General features: G+C 48.1%; 2 protein-coding genes across 16 annotated transcripts in view; one reads left to right on the top strand and one right to left on the bottom strand.

The window, feature by feature from the left end:
* LOC118510245 (supervillin) overlaps positions 1-16,474 on the bottom strand; it is a 161,924-nt gene that overhangs the window by 19,399 nt on the left and 126,051 nt on the right. Inside the window, exon 1 of one of the 15 annotated variants that reach the window (XM_036051832.1) lies at positions 7,517-7,534. The exons of the other annotated variants lie outside the window; for them this stretch is intronic. The gene's annotated coding sequence lies outside the window, so the exon portion shown is untranslated. Of the gene's footprint in view, positions 1-7,516; positions 7,535-16,474 lie in introns of those variants that run through there. 15 annotated transcript variants of the gene reach the window in all.
* Positions 3,246-7,510, top strand: LOC118510248. Its single transcript, XM_036051835.1, has 3 exons — positions 3,246-4,488; positions 4,553-5,094; positions 5,167-7,510. Exons 1-3 carry the CDS (start codon positions 3,742-3,744, stop codon positions 6,344-6,346), a joined length of 2,469 nt encoding a protein of 822 aa, XP_035907728.1. The 5' UTR covers positions 3,246-3,741; the 3' UTR covers positions 6,347-7,510.

Here is a 16,474-nt window from a genome sequence, read left to right as displayed (position 1 = left end):
TCTACAGCCACCAGGTGCATTGGCCGCTGGCAGACGGATCGATATTATTCTGCAAAACATTCCCGGGGGGGAAAAAGTCATGCCAATGGTTGAGAATGCATCACGCCAGCTTTTTTTTCTCCCCAAACAAACTCAGTGCAACAGAGCCAGCCAGTGAGAGAGAATGCAGAAATGTATCAAAAGCGTTTGGCGAAGCGATACAGATTCCACCGTTCTACGTTTAAGATCACCACCCCATGCTGTGCCTTTATATACGGGCACCTGGGCGGGAAAAGCTATTCCGAATGGATGTCTGTCTACTGCCAGAAGGAAGAAGGCGGCAGAAAAAAAAGTTCTTTCCGGAGAAGAATCAACCGACCCAACAAAAAACGGTCTCGTCGCATACGCTCACTACACAACATGTTGTCTATGGTCGTTGATCTGTGTTGCGGTTTGGTTGTGAACGCGCGGGCAATATAAAAATATTCCCAACCATTTTTTTGCGAATTAGTCTGGGACGCGAACCTCGGTGCGCCCCGAAGAATTACAGCCCCCAATGTAGTAAAAAGCGTACATAGAAAACCGATCTAGTACTTCCCGACTCCCGCCCTTTAGTCAGAGCCTCAATTAAGGCAGCCACCACAGAGCCGTGTGCGCCGTTTGTCGGCAGAAGACGACTTCGTTCCGAATTTACCTACTCGTGACTTTGTGCACCGTCGTGACTCCGATTTTCTTGCAGGGCTTTTCTCTCCCCATGACGAATCCACAGCCATCGTCGTGTTTAAGCACCTCACATATGTATGACCTCGCTAAATGTGACTACAGGCGGGAAAAAAAAGGTTTAATTATCCTTTCCGGCCCTTTTGGTTGTCTTTGTCGTTCTTTGTGTCTTTTGTGTCCCATTCAGGGGGTTCACGAACAATGAAGCGTTTCCGCGGAAAAGCTCAGGTGTCCCTTGGCTCATTACGAGTGCATTAGAGTTTTCGCCAACGATACGCCGCCGTTTGCTCGATGATGCTGTATCGACCAGTTGGAAAAGCTCTATCTGCCCACCCATTCGGAGCGGGTCTTCCTGGGTTTTTACTTTTTTTTCGTATGCTTCACATATAGCCGTAAGAGCAGTACTTTGGAAGCGGCGAACTGTCGTCACCGGTCACTTTTTGTAGTTGGACGGGTACAGAAGCAGCTTACAGCAGAGCACGGGCAGCATAAAGTTGATAGTGTCTGATGGTTCGTCCGTGACTCAAGAATCATTTTTTATTCATACGCTTCTCCAGGAGCTCTCTCTGGCCATTACCGGGCAACTGCAGCTCTTTCCCAAAAGCCCGGGAGGCAATAAAGTAGTTTGCGGACCGTTAATCGGGAGGGCATCGCTTTAGCATGGGGACATAAATCCATTTTCCAATATGAACCGGATATCATGTGCCGGTTTGTCCATTATTAATGGTAAATTACTTTTCCCTCACACGTTTTGCAGATGCAGGATAGTGAAATATGCATGGTGAAGAGTTCATCCACTTCCAACACTCCTTGAAGGCAGTCTCTACAATGAGTGCATCGGCTAGCTAGAGCTACTGCGGTAACGCAAATCTCCGTACCTCAAATCAATTTATTCTGGTTAGCCAGTGGATAGTGGTGCTAAATCCGTGCAAAGGATGTCGAGTCGTTAGTCAAGAGTAACTGACGATACGTTCGAAATTCCATCATGTGTCACCTGAACGAGAATCCTTACGCTACAGGAGACCGCCACCATCATTTGGCAGCTAGCCAGGTGGTGGGAGAGAGCCAGGTGTCACAATGATAATTGAATTTTATTGCTCTCCATCAACCACATTCGTACCACAACACGCCAATCACCTAACCAGACAGCCTATGACTACATAAAACATAACACATCCCAGCTTATTTATTTGGAATGAGTAGACCACATCGTACATACATAAACGATGATAGAAAATTCCAACGGGAAGGAAGGATAGTATCTCTGGCGAGCTTTCCTTTGCAACAAACATTTATACTCCGTCAAACTACTTTGACGGGAAATGATCAAAGCTGTGTTTTTAATCACTTCCCTCCTGGTTCAACTTCTGCTGCAGGAACTGGATGCTTCGTCTAGAGTCTATACGGTGCCCAAGCCAGTCAGACAGACAAAAGAATTGTGTTGTGTGGCTTTTTCCGCCGCATTTATCACCCGAGTGCATCTTCTAAATCCCCAACCCCATCACAAAGCATAACAAACCAATCCATTATCAAGCTAGGTGGCTTATTTGGGAAGCTGGACCGATACCATCTCTCTAAACCCATGGCTGGTCCTCTTGGTTGCTGCTGCTTAGTAAGTAGTCTGGTTCGTAATGCTCCAAGAGCCGAGTGAAGAACCATGAAGGACGTGATACTCCTCCATATGGTGACGAGCCCTGAGCGAAGGAGTGCTGAGAAGCAAAAGCCACATCTCCTCGAGTGTGTCCTTTCCGTGCCCGATCACCGGTTGGATGGTCAATTTTTCATCACATCGACACAATCATCCACCACTCTCGCCGAACAAGTCCAACACAATTCCTGTCATATTCCGTTGATGTATGTGAGAAGTGCAGCAGTTTTGTTCCGACTTTATCGGATCAATTAATTTCCCGATAGAAAATGGAGAAAAATAGCCCGAGTGTGATTGAGGTTGTCCGTGACAGGGTTGCCGATTGCATTACCAATAAGCGCGGTGAGGTCTCGTTAGTGTCACTTTCAGGGAGGCAATAAGAAAATGGGTCCTTTACACTGCACGCGAGACAAAAAAAGTGGCTTATCATTGCTTATGGCGTATACATGATCGATCGTTATGCGTAGTACATGCGCTGGATAAACGGAAAACAAATCCATCATTAAGCTGACTGCTGAAAAGAGCACCCGGCACCATTCGTTACACCATTCGTTACACTTTAAAGCTGATGGACGAGTACAAAACGGAAGTGGCATTAATCGGAATTCAACTTAAATTCCATCCCCCGGACGATAGTTCATCAACTCCGGCAAAGGCGAAGAAGACACCACAATTGCACGGCAAGAACTATAAACGTGATCATTACGTCCGCAAGCGACCATGAATGAAAACAAAAACATACTTCCATGGCACTAAAAATTTAGCTTAATTCGATAAAAACACTGCCCCAAAAGTGTACTGGTCATCGCCTCAATTTCATCCATCCGTCCGATAGAGGACACACAAGCAGCACGGAGGCACAGACAACACGCTCTTCGCAGAAAGCGAGCTTCACGTTCCTACGGGTCAACTTACGAATGCCGCCGTGTGTCCGGCCATCCGTTTTGCCACAAAAAGCATGTCCCCAAATCGCACCCGACGACCCTTATCAACGCCGCGTGCGATTGCAAGCCTTTTTCAGAACCACCAGCTGGAGGGTTCTGATAGAGCAGCTAGCTGATAGGCTGAAAGGTGAAGCCTTCTTGCGAAGAATGTCCACTGGGCATGTGCCAAACGGACCTGGAATTGCATCAAAAACACACAAACCGTGGCGATTCGCTCGTTCTAATCAATGGCGTATAAAGGCCCGCGTAGGTTATGAAACCGCGACCAATTGCTAGCCAGACACCTGGCGGTCACGTTATAGAATCGTCGTGATTTTGACGCGGTGGACTAGAAGTGTCGGTGGACTACGGATGGACACAGTGGTGGCAGGAACATTCTCAGTGTTGAGTGCAAAGTAGACAGTGTCCGAGAGAACGTCGCAGTGCAGACGAAAGGTGTTCCAAGGCGCAATGAAAGTTTCTTGGCGGACAGTGCTTTACGCCGCCAGCTGTCTGGTCACGGTGGTGGTCGTGTGTGGTGGTGTAGCCCAAGTGCATTCCTTACCCTGTGCCAACCAGGGCAGTGCGCATCTGGCCAAGATCGTGTGTTTTATTACCGCCTCCAACGAACACTATGACTACGACAGTCTGCGGACGGGGCTGTGCTCACACATCGTGCTCATCGATCTGATAGGCGTCGGCAAGGACGGAAGTCTAGAGCTGCTGCAAACGTCCAGCCGATCGCTGAACCGCTTCTGCAAGATGAAGCAACGTTTCAGCGATGTTGGTGACGAAGCGAAGTTTGTCATATCGATCGGTGGCGTGGTGCAGAAGTCGTCCCACTTTTCCAAAGCACTGAAAACCGACGACAGCCGACAGGCTCTGTCGGATGAGCTGATCTCGTTCGTCAACAAGCACAAGCTGGGCGGGCTGGATATTGCGTGGTTCTATCCTGCTCAGTTCGGTGGAGCAGAATCGGATCGTACCAACTTGGTTGTGTTCTTGCGGGACCTTTACCTACGCACCAAGGCGTGTGCGATATCGCTCTCACTAACCGTCGGTGTGGATCCTAAAGATATTGAGCTCAGTTACGATGTGCCCGAGATCAATAAGTATGTAGATTCCGTTCATCTACTGACGGGTGATTATCACAACCCCACGTCCGCCACACACATCTCACCACTTTACGGCCAAGGACCGCGAGACCGCTTAAACATCGTAAGTATAATCATGAAGTGATCCCTCCACCGAGCTCTAATGGACCTTCTGTTCGTCTCCATAGAACTACAGCGTGATGTCGTACATCGAGGCAGGGCTTAACCCACAGAAGATCATCATCATGGGCTCCTGCTATGCGTATTTGTACATTTCCAAGATCTACAAAGAAGGCACCACATGCTCGACTAAGCTTAGGACGGTTATGCGGCTGAGCTATCTCTCTGCCAAAGAGCTTATAACTCGCGAGTCGTTCCACACGTCCTGGGACGATATGCGCCATGTACCGTACGGAACGTTGACCCAGGGCATCACCAAAAAGTGGCTCACGTACAACGATGTTGAGTCGATGAAAAGAAAAGCGGATTACGCCCAACACTACCAGCTCGGCGGTATGGGACTGTTCAGTGTGGACGAGGATGACTACGGTGGGCGTGCCGGATGTGGCCGGTATCCAATGCTACGCGCCATAGTGTCCGTTCTATACCCTGAGCTGGACTGTACCGAGGAGGAGACGGAGGAGGAAATCGAAACTATTGTTTGTCCGTACACAGGTTACTTGACTGATCCGGCCGAACCCGAGTGCTACTACATGTGCGAACAGGGCATGTAAGTACACTTTTTGTTAGCGTTTAAACCGTTCCATTTTTCCACTCTAACTCCACCAATGTTTTCTTACAGTGGCCTTCACGACTGTCCAAAGAAATGCTGTCCTCAGGGGCAAACGTTTAGTACCGCGCAAAACGGCTGCGGATATCAGCCTGTAGTTGTTCAGCCTTATAATTCCGATCCAGGTTATAGTCTCATGGGACCACCGGTTGTGTACCACCCTCCGGAGCAATATCCTCCAACTAACATGTATATCGAACAAGCGCATCCGTATCCGTTCCGCGATTCCGGAACACAACAGTCGACCGGATTGGTAAAGATTGGCCAAGAAAATATTCCTTTGATGTATACTGCAGCAGCATCATCACCAGCTCCTGTTTACCAGCCTCCACCAGTCAGTACTAGCTCTCCGCAATCTTGCTCACAGGTGATCGTTGATGTGCCCACCGGTTACATGGCATCTCCCTCTACTATGGCACCGATGTACGCTTTGATTGACGAGCCAATGCATCAAGCGTCAAACATAGTGCCACAGGTAATTATAATGCCGAACGCGTTCGAGGGACATATCCCCCAAGCGTCAAATGCAAAAGAAGAAATTGAAATGTTGAATACTCCGTGCGCGTTAACGGGTGAAGATCCAGATCGTACCACTGATCCTCCGGTGAGAATAACACCAAAACCGCACACCCATCGACCCTCGAAAAAGATGGAAAAGTCCCGAAAAAGGAAAAGTCGATCCAAGTCACACTCGTACAAAACAACTTCCACAGAAACTCCACAGAACGATAGTACATCAACAGTGACTTCAACAGAAGCTGAGTCGACCGCTAGTGTGCCAGTAACGACAACAGCGAAATCAACTGCAAAACCGTCACGAGCACGTAAAACGACAGCTAAAACAACTCCACCGCCGGCAACCGAAACAACAGTGCCAAGAACGTCCTCCTTCTCGTCAGCTTCAAGTACATCCTCAACAACGACCATCTGCATCACCACACCGAGCACGGTGACGGAGACGACCGCACCAAGCACCAGAGCAGTAACAACACCCAACGTGACTTTCTCAGACAAAACATCCACGATCTACACAACTTCAACATCGGCAACGAGTACGTTGTCTAGCGACCAGGTAACAACAACAACGACGCTATCGTCCGTACCGACAACGTTATCCAACACGTGGATAACATCAACTTCAGTTGGCACATCTACGGAAAACGATGCACCATTACCGCTAGAAACGACCTGATCGTCGTGGTGAAGCTGGTTCTGTGCTGAACAGAAGGTGCGATAAAAAAGACTTTATTGTTTAACTATTTATGTTGTAGGTATAATCGACTTGTATTTATTACACCAGGTGCACAATTAATAAACATAAAACAAACAAAATCACTGCGCTGTGAGACGCAGCAGTGCGGATTATTCGTACACCTCGCCACAGGGCTTACGCATTGCTTCCGTCCGATCGACAAACAGCAAATATGCGTGCTTGTTGGATGTTTTTAATGAAGTACTTAACAATTTCATCGCAATTATTAGATACATCAATATTTGCGACATGTTTATGCTTTTTCGCTCTCAGAGCCAATTTCGAGAGCATTTGGGTTTGTTGGGTCTGCATAACACCTCCAACTCCAAATCGAATGTTACTCGTGTATGTCTATGAACATGTTCCGGTGTCGATGTGGTAGAACATGCAAACCAGAATGCTCGTTCACGTACTGTAGGCTAAATGCGAATTATGTCAACAGTGCAGCGAGTATGCCAAGGGTGGTCCGTATTGCAAACTGTGACACACGCACACCGGTATTTAGACCGTTCTGTAAACAAAAAAGCCATCCAACACACCCGCTACTCTCCAAAGAGCCTTCACACGGGCGATTGAGCGCATGCATACATATTTCGTGTAACCTCTCCATCCCCAAATAACAACACGACCTCACCGGGCACGGAGTGTGAGACGGCCAACGAGTGCCGCGAGGTTGATTTGCATTGAACACGACACTAACAACAACAACATCACCTTTATGGCGGTCGTGTTTTTGTCTCGGCAGCAGCACCGTTTGGTTGAACTTTACACAACTCGTCACCCCGCTGCTGATGCTCGCCTAGATGCTCGGCCGGAGGAGCGCTTGCCGTGTGTAGAACCGGCACCAGCAAGCCCATATATGGTAGAACATTTTATTCGATCAATTTTCAACCCTCTCGATTATCCATTCCTACCCTTGCCGGATGGAGGTCGTATGAAGCTGTCGAGTGTATACGTTTTTTAGTGTGACATACAGCTCGGTAGACATACGGACCCCATATGCGCCATCTGGGAGGAGGAGAACGTCGGTACGATCATCTGGCGCCAGTGTCGGCTTCACTGTGCACGGAAGAGGTGCCTGCGAACTTCGAGGGTTATCTTGGAACTCACCCCGCATGGACGTCTTTGCCTTTTGCGTTCCTCAACACCGTACATGGCGGTGTTTACTTCCCGCACTCGCACAATATCCTTCATCAGTTGATCAACCCGAAGAAAACAACACTTACCTAGGAAGAGAGGAATAAAGGCAAGAAAAAGGCATTATTAGTATGTTATCAAGGATTCGGTTCAATGATATTGAATGATATTCGCGTATTATTGCATTTTTATGATGTTGTTTTCCCTATAAGCCAACCAACCACCGTTTCCTTCGAAAATCTTTATCCTAGATCCCGTGTGGAATGCACTGTAAGGATTCAAATGATTGCGTGCACATGCGGAAGCGTATCCGCGTGACTCACGGGTAGAAGCCATCGTTGCGCGCTTTGCGAAAATAGAAACACGTGGGATAAACCCTTTCTAGCTTGGTGCAAATAAATCTTTAGCCACGTGAACCGACCCAATCCCTTTGAGCCGGTGGAAAATCCAGCCGGAAAATCCAACATCGAAAACAAAGGAGACCGTCCTTTTCCTCGCGTGGCACGAAGGCAACCTAATGGAACGAGCTAATCTTTGTGAAGGTTCAAAGTTTCACATTCCGGAAGGACATACCGATGGCGTGTACGGTACACGGATACGGGGTTTGCGGAGGTATTATCGACCAAACATACGAAATGGAAACGGGTTCCACCGAAAGGTTGGTTTGAGGGACAAGAATGGTGCACATTTCCGTGTAGGACAGTAACAGAGGCCACCATATTTCGGAAGGTTCGGGCTTTTGTTTTATTAGTTTGATCAAGCTTCAATTACTGTATTTGGCCGTACTTATCCCTCTCCTTATAAGCGAGCCGCAACATACGAAGGTCGTAAAGAAACTGGACAATTTGCATGTTAATTTGCTAAAGAGAGTCTCGCTCGCTCCACTAAAGGCTAGCTCTCCAAGTACATCCATAAATCAGTCTCAAGTCGCCATTTTGGGGACACTGAGTTCGATACGTTTTCGGTACAACCGTCTCGCCGAGCTTTCCACACGATCATGATTACAGTGCGGAGAGTTATTGCTCGCTTCCGCAGCCATTCCTTCCAAACGGCTTCAACTTCAAGCCGTTTTTTATGATACAAAGCTCCCGGTCTAGTCTAGGTCTCCTCACTTCGCTTCTGACCAAGGCTCTATCCGATCTATAAGGGATGCATACCGGTGGAGTTCGAGTCGGGTCAATAAATTATGACATTTTAAGCTCTCTCGGGTGGGATTTGATTTGGGTTGCCGGTTTTATCTTCCCTATTCTGGTGGCAGAGGGTTGGAGCTGCACCGAATTCTAATACCTTCACCTCACCGGTGACGAAATGGTCAAAGTTGTGCCGCCTACCACCGCATGACTAAACGGGGCAATTTATCTTCTTTTTATCGCACTGGCAAACGCAACCCATGGGTTGCCGCCCCGGGACGGACGGACGGACGACAAAGTTTAATTAAACAATGTTAACGGCTCTCGGGGTGTTGGAGACCGTGGTGGGAAAAGGTTGATAATGGACTGTACTGGTGATAAGTGGGTGATAAAGACACACCACCACACCATCGGCCCAATGCATGTGCATTGTTTGCATGAAACGTTTCGAAGGTTGACGAGGACATGGACCTGGGCGCTTCTATAAAACCAGACGGCGTTCGTGGTGAATTAAACTCATAAATGGAAGTTTTATTTGCCTCCAAACCGATTCACGGTTAATTTCATAAACAAACTTGCGCAATGAATCTCACCGCACAACATTACCTCATCTGCGTTGCGTTCCACCAGAGACGCGCTAAGTAATGAAAATGTAAGGAGGAGTCGCAGGACTTCAAACAACACGGCGGAAGTTTGGGTCCGATATAGTTAACCCCTTTCCGAAGAAGCAGTAAAGCTCTGGGCCGGAAGATTTACGAGTGTAATTACACCAACAACCAGGTAATATCATTAGCCGCTTCAATCGATGACGTGCGGCGGCTTCTTTTCGCAATCGCTAAAAGAACGCATCAACCATACACGATCTTCTCGGAGATATTAACCAAGACCATAGAGGTTTTCCGAAAATATCTCCCAAGCTGAGTACGTAACAGCAGTAGCTTGTGTTGCCAAAAAATAAGCAAATGAAAGCAATGATCCGATGTTGTCGATTTTGCTTATTAAAACCACTTCTCCTATCCGTCCATGTCTCCTACTATGTCCACTGGCAAGAGGTTTGTTCCGGGGGCAAATTTAAATCGGCCAATTGTCGGCTAGATAAGCCATGTGGTACGTCATTTTCCTAAGCATATCGGCACCGCAAGCCTGCATGTCGACGATCCGATTTAATGGGATTTTAAATAGCTGCTCCAAACCGAACCGCATGTGTGTGTCCGCATCATACGACGTCTCCGACACAAAACACACGAAAAGCTCGTTAGGCTGGCTAATCAGCCGTACCGAATGGCGTGCATGAAAAGTGCAAGTGCAGACCACCCAGGGATAAACCCGTTGGGCCTTCTCCAAACACCGTGATGTAACTGATCGAACGTTCCCCACGCAGTTACGTTGCCCTCGGCGGCGAGCCATCAAGCCGTCATGTCGGGGAGGTCTCGCGAAGTTCACAAAACCAATTGATAAACGCACATCCTCCGGACGAAACAAGTACATCGGGGCACAGCCTGTTCACCGTCAAGCGTAATGTTCGGCGAAAATTGAACACTGACGCATGCAAATAAAGCGAGAAGAGAAGACTCGCTAACAACGAGAAACATTATCACCAACGCAAACAGGCGGCTTCGATCGACACAGACGGAAGACGGCCACATGACACCAACGAGAGCGGGCTGAGGAGAACCGCTGGAGAAACGAACGAGGCAACGCAATTTGCAAATAACCAAATTTCACTTTCCGCGACCGAAATGGCCTCTCCGACGCGACGCCGCATTGATGCCAGAAATGGTGCACGTGGGCAGCAGCACCAGTGCGAAAGACTTTCATTTGAGTGTCTGCCAGACCGGGGCACACATGGGTCATTACGAAACGGGAGGTCCGGGCAGTAAAAAACAACAACACGGACGGATGGATCAATTTCTCCAAATGGTTTGTTAAACGTTGTCGCTGTTGGACAGTGCGTGATGAAGAACGGCAGCTTCTTACGATGAAGTAGCCACTCGTGGGATGAAAAGAGGCTCGCAAAATAATGTTATTAAAGTCCAAAATAATGGCACCGGACATGCTGCTGCAGGCGTAAATTTTAATTTAATGAATGTGATACTTCAGTAGTGGCTAACATGTTCCCATACATCATTTGAACATGGATAGAAACTGTAGAAATTCGAATACAATAGAGGGTGAGAGTTGCCGTCGGAGGCCTGGACACGTGACGGTAATGGCATCAGACAACACAAACCTCCAACCTGAGGTTGCTCGTATTACTTGGAGATAATCCCACCAGAACTGACTGTCTTGCTGCGGATAACTTAAAAATAAAGAAAGTCAGTCATGAAAGTCCTCCTTCTTGAGGTTTAAGTGCCAAAAAAGAAGTAGAATTCGGAGAACCTCAAAAGAAAACCCTCAATAGCTATCGGATCTGTCATAAGAATGCTACATTTTCTTCAAACTTATCCAAGCCCAGCTAGTGGAGCAGACCTAGTGGAATTCTTACAAGATCTTCGTACATAATCACCCCCATTACATACCAGCGCGTGTTCGCTTCTGGTTTCGATCAAACCGTTACCTCTCGAAATTCATAAATCGATCCAATTGTGATAAATGTGGTTCAACCATCTGTTACACGCATTTTCCTAATTTGACTTCCCTCTTCTGTCCCCTCCCGCCCGTCCCTCACTGGCATCTCGTAATCAGCCCAGCGAACGATCCCCGATCACAGATCACGCTGATGCTGCTCCACTCCAGTCGACAAAAAAGGCGTCCATATTACATCACGCTCCTCCGCTTCGGAAGAGACTTATGCTGCGGGGCTGTTACTACAGAAGAGCTCCAGAAGTGATTGCGCCAGTTGGCCTTGGGCTACGATTAACCGAGAAGATAGATAGACACACACACACACGCAGGCAGAGCGCATATCCGCCGCCACCAAGACGAAATTGATCCCGAGCGCCCCCGTTCAACATGGGTATTGATTGCTTCACACACTTTTGCCTGTTGTGCGTGCTTTTTTAATCTTCATGGAATGTTTCTGCTGCTGCTGCTGTAACCTGAGACCGGGATCGTGTTGCGTCGATTTGTGTCGTTTGATTTGTTCGCTTTGCTCGACACAACCGGCGAGATCGATATATTACGACGATGCGATACTTCCGTACGAAACAAGCGTGCTTCGCCGTGTGGAATTCAAACCCAATCAAAATTAACCGTTTCATGACGTAAAGATGACTCAAACCGATACGATTTGTCTGTCAAAGGGAGGAGAAAAAGAAATGTAAGCCCTTACAGGCGGGAAAGGCAATCCAACTGGAGCCGGAGGTATTTGACGGCCCGATCACTACTCACTCACAGTGATTCACCGTATCTCCGTGCTCCAATACATCACCACCACCACCACCGGACATGGAGCAATTCCCACGGCATTCAATTCCATCGTGAGCTAGCGGACGGCATAAAACATCCATCTCCCAGTGGGGGAGCGGACGCTCTAATGCTACGTGAAAAGTTAGAATCGAGCAAAGAAAACTCGTTCTATCCAACATCTCGCAGCCTTTTGCCCTTGCATTAACGTCTATCGCTCGGTTCTTAGCAAGCCTATCCGATTAGATACTGAACAGAGCCGGATCTCTAGCTCTGTGAGTACGAGAGGAAAGTGAAGGTTGCCTTTGGGTCCACCAATGACATAACTCCAACGAACTAATGGAAAGAAATCGAGAAGAACAGACGTCTTCAATTAAGGGCCACCGAGAGCAATTAGTTGTTGCCGCGTCGATTCTGTTTCACCCAATCGATTGTCTGTTGCTTCACAGACACTACACAGCAGGCAACAAACTATCGGTTCGACGGACAGAACACTTATTAGAAGTGCTCACAAGCTCCCCTTCTACCAACGATCATCAATTGATTCTTCCAATCGCGTTTGCCATCGGCCGGGCAGGGCGCGCCGGGCTAAATTGGCGTTATGTACATTCTCTCACACGCTAATGATCTGATTTCCACCGTCAACGCCACTAATTAATCCAGTTTTTGCCAATTTTGAACTCCAGACGACGCTCACTTTTAGGAGAACGACAGTCACAAAACACATGGAAAAACTGTAATTGAATAGATCGAACAACACCTTCGTTTTATGTCTGGCAAAGAACAGCAACAAAATGCCTCTCCAAGCGTCATGCCGCCGACAAGTGTGCCTTGTGCTGAGCAGGAAGTTGAAGGTGCAAATATTTCTTTACCTTCACGCGCTCGTAAACACACAGAATGCTTCTCTCGTTCGTCTAGCGTAAACCAGTTCGGCGCGAAAAATCTGTCCCTAACGGCAACAACCTCGTCGCAGAACAAGTACCACCGACCCGTTCCATGTTTTCAGGTGCCGCCATCGTGCAATTGCAAGCCACGAAAGAATGGCGGCTTGCTGTGCTCTCGATGCGCGCCCTTATGCAAATGCCGTTCGATCTGCTGATTCTTGAACGTCAAGCAGTGCCCACACCACCACTGTTTTGAGGTTTTCTCTCAAAGCTTGACAATAAATACTCGAATGAGAAGGGAAACAAAACCATACAGACGCAACGCAGCGCAATCATCCACCTGCGTACTTTCCAATTCAACAATGGCCCCACAATGGCAGAACCTCCGGTAGACGAAGAACAAGCGTCCCGGTCACGGTGGAAACGGATTCCACTTTTATTATTCGGTCTTTGTAGTCTCACGGACGCCAGACATGAATTATGATGGTAATCAAGCCGATTCCCGTAGACGGAAGAATTTCGGCCCAATGCGAAACAACAATGCGATCCCTGAGCTACATTCCGGGGCACACTACACTCTCGGCGGTTTGATTCGTCCAGGTCTTGGTCCCGATGATAGCATCTTCGAACTCGGAAAGCTCTCTCACACACACACACCTGGGTGTAATATATTTTCACCGACACCTCGGTCCCAACGGTTCCTCAGCTGCACGACTTTGGAATACTTAAACCGGCGCTTACCGGAGGAAATTTAGACGATCCTGACGAAATGCTGCTTAGACGACGATGACGACGACGGTGTGCACACACCAAGGAAGTACCAGCAGGAAAACGGAAAATCGACCGTTACCCGATTAGCATGGAAGTGTTGGAAGATATGCATGGTCACCAGCAGGATATGGTTCTTCTCTGAAGCTGAATTCAATAAGGCCTTCCCGCGCTATTGTGCCACCACGCTCAGAGGCGTCCATTAGAATGATATTTTATCGCACAGAATCATCTCCCCAGGTGCTAGGGTGCCTCGTAGCAGGACAGAAGGGAGGCGTTGGGGGAGTTTATGCACATTATCGGAGACTGGTTATACTGTGTGGCTTCTCGAGATGAGATTCAAATGCGGCAATATTCAATGGATATCATTCGGTCACGAAATGCGGTTCGGTGATGCTGATGAAGATGCTGCCTGATAGGAAGTTAGTTTGGATGAAAATTGCTGGCTAAAGGGTAGGATTAAGATCTCGTGAGTTCCGTACGTGCTAGAATCCTCCGTTGGATGGATATTAAATGTGGTAAATGATTTTCTATCGATGCAAATTTACTTCGGGGTTGTAAAGATAATCAGAATGGGATTAGTGTACGTGACCCGAGAAGAACAACAATCGCAAGTTCGAGAGTCATACACTGATTACTGCCGAAGACCAACAGCGCTACATACGAAATTGATCAGCCGATATAGAAAAGGCTTCCAAATGAGTAATTGCACAAGTCTCCATTCGTACACCCAGCAGCGAAACCCATCTTCCCTAAGCTGTTTTGCGTCATCGAGCCAGTTGTTGGTGACGGTCCCCTGCACAATAATTTGACTTTTACTCTCAATGAACACCTGCACAAAAAAAAGAACGAACGCACAAATAGCTCCAACACAACCTTGGGGCTACTCTATTGCAAACAGCTAAAAATCCACCAATCAAAAGCCTCCGCACAAATGGCGGCGAGAATGCAATAAATTGCCCAAACCCGGTGCCCCTGCGGCTGCCGAGGCGGGGAAAAGCTAATTAAGTTTTATGAATTTTAAATGAACCATATTAACCATCGGCCAGGCCAGGTCTAACGTAGCCAGCCGAGTCGATGGGGTCTGTTGTGTGTAATGTAAACCTTCCATGTACGACGCGAGGTCCGCCACTACACTCCTACGTGAGGTAGGAATTGAGGTTTACAGTTGCCGAGTCCCTTCGGCTGCATAACTCGGGTGCCTAACTGCGGTGTGTGCACGTGAAATAGGATTACGTGAATGGGATTTCATGTGTTTTTGCTACATTTTTGGGGGAATCGGTCCACCATGCATCTCATGCTGAGACCCCGGGATCAATCGAACTCCACACTACGGCGCGACTGCCCACAGACACAGTGTTCTATTAGCCGTGATTTCGACCCAAATGGTTTGCTCGCGGTCGTCGGCCGGTCAGCCGGACAGACCTCCTCCGGATCGACCCACCTGGATGAAATATAACCGTCCGACGGTCTCCATGTTGCACTCAGTGTTTTGCGCAATTCCCGCACTACTACTGCTCCTGCTGCTTCCTAACCGCTTCCCCGACAACTTCTTAAAAACTGTCTGGTAGTCCGCACCCTCCGTTCGATTACTCACCACCCCGAAACTGGTTTACTCTCTTAAGCCCCCACAAACACACACGCACAAGGTCTGGCCACGGGGTTGCGGAATTTTACACCAGCCGTGGTCTAACGGATGGTGGATTTGAAGAAATATAAAACACCAAACAGGTTTGCCATTTTCGGGCCAAACAGTACGCGCCGGACAACCTGACTGGCCTGCCTGCCTGCTTGTAAGGGAGCGTCGGTGGCTGGAACCGGTTCCAACCACCATGTTGTTGTTCTGGAGGGATGTGCAGTTCGATTCCCATAAACGACCCCCGGTCGTGTGGACATCCTGTGGTTTGGGCTTCGGTTTTGTGCAAGTGGCAAGTGGCAAGATTCTCCGCCACGCTCACATCCACGACCACTGCCCGGCGGATGTGATTTTTGCAGTTTGCGCACAACTCGAACTCGAACGAAAGGGGTACCGCCGATCACGAATTTTCTCGATCGAGTTCATTCGCTCGCTCGATCTAGTTCAGGTTGCGTTTTCGCGCTTAAAATAATCGACGGTGCAACAAACTAGTAGTTCGCTTCTGGCTGTTGAACCAATGCCAAAACATTCTTTCGCACGCAATCGCATCGGTCGCCAGCTAAAGTGCGACGGTAACATCGCACCGCCGTAGGCACAACGGTCGAGAAGAAAATTCTGCTTTAATCGCTTGTGTTGCGAGAATTATTTTCAGCCAGACCACAAAACACATCTCGTTTTGGGTGACATTTTCGTGGGAAAAGGAATGCTCACCCGAACACACTATGCCGTGTCGCAGTCGAAGAGGTTCTCTCGACGTCATGTGCTGTCTCTGACTGCATTGCTCAAGCTTCAAGTGTGATGTTGGCCATGAAATGTCTCACCGTTTGTTGACTGCATAGAAACATGCAGAGATTTCGTCCGCAGAAAATTACAGGACCAATCGAATTCTAGTGCTTACTAGTTGAGGCTTACTGCCAGTGAACGCCTGGAGGTATGCAACTTCATTTCCGAAAAATTGAAGACTCCTGCTAATGTTAACAAACTTCAGGAGGACGTGTAAAATTGGTCCCCAGAGTTTTCTAAACCTCAAAACACAATTTTGGGGGTTATTTTCGGGAGAACAAAATGAAATCCTTACACAAACACATTAACTTCCTTCCATTTCGACGGGTCATTATGGAGCTCCTGGTTGGGGTTAACTCACCGAAAAAAGGCTTTTTCCTTGATT

The sequence above is a fragment of the Anopheles stephensi genome, chromosome 3 (assembly GCF_013141755.1).
Source record: "Anopheles stephensi strain Indian chromosome 3, UCI_ANSTEP_V1.0, whole genome shotgun sequence".
Taxonomy (NCBI): Eukaryota; Metazoa; Arthropoda; class Insecta; order Diptera; family Culicidae; genus Anopheles; species Anopheles stephensi.
This window is presented reverse-complemented; position numbering and strand designations above follow the sequence as displayed.

What these genes read in the sequence shown, in the direction of transcription:
- LOC118510248 (XM_036051835.1), top strand. Translation starts at nt 3,742, where the DNA reads ATGAAAGTTTCTTGGCGGACAGTGCTTTACGCCGCCAGCTGTCTGGTC. An exon ending in CGCGAGACCGCTTAAACATC is followed by an intron (nt 4,489 to 4,552) that starts GTAAGTATAATC and finishes TCGTCTCCATAG; the next exon opens with AACTACAGCGTGATGTCGTA. An exon ending in TACATGTGCGAACAGGGCAT is followed by an intron (nt 5,095 to 5,166) that starts GTAAGTACACTT and finishes GTTTTCTTACAG; the next exon opens with TGGCCTTCACGACTGTCCAA.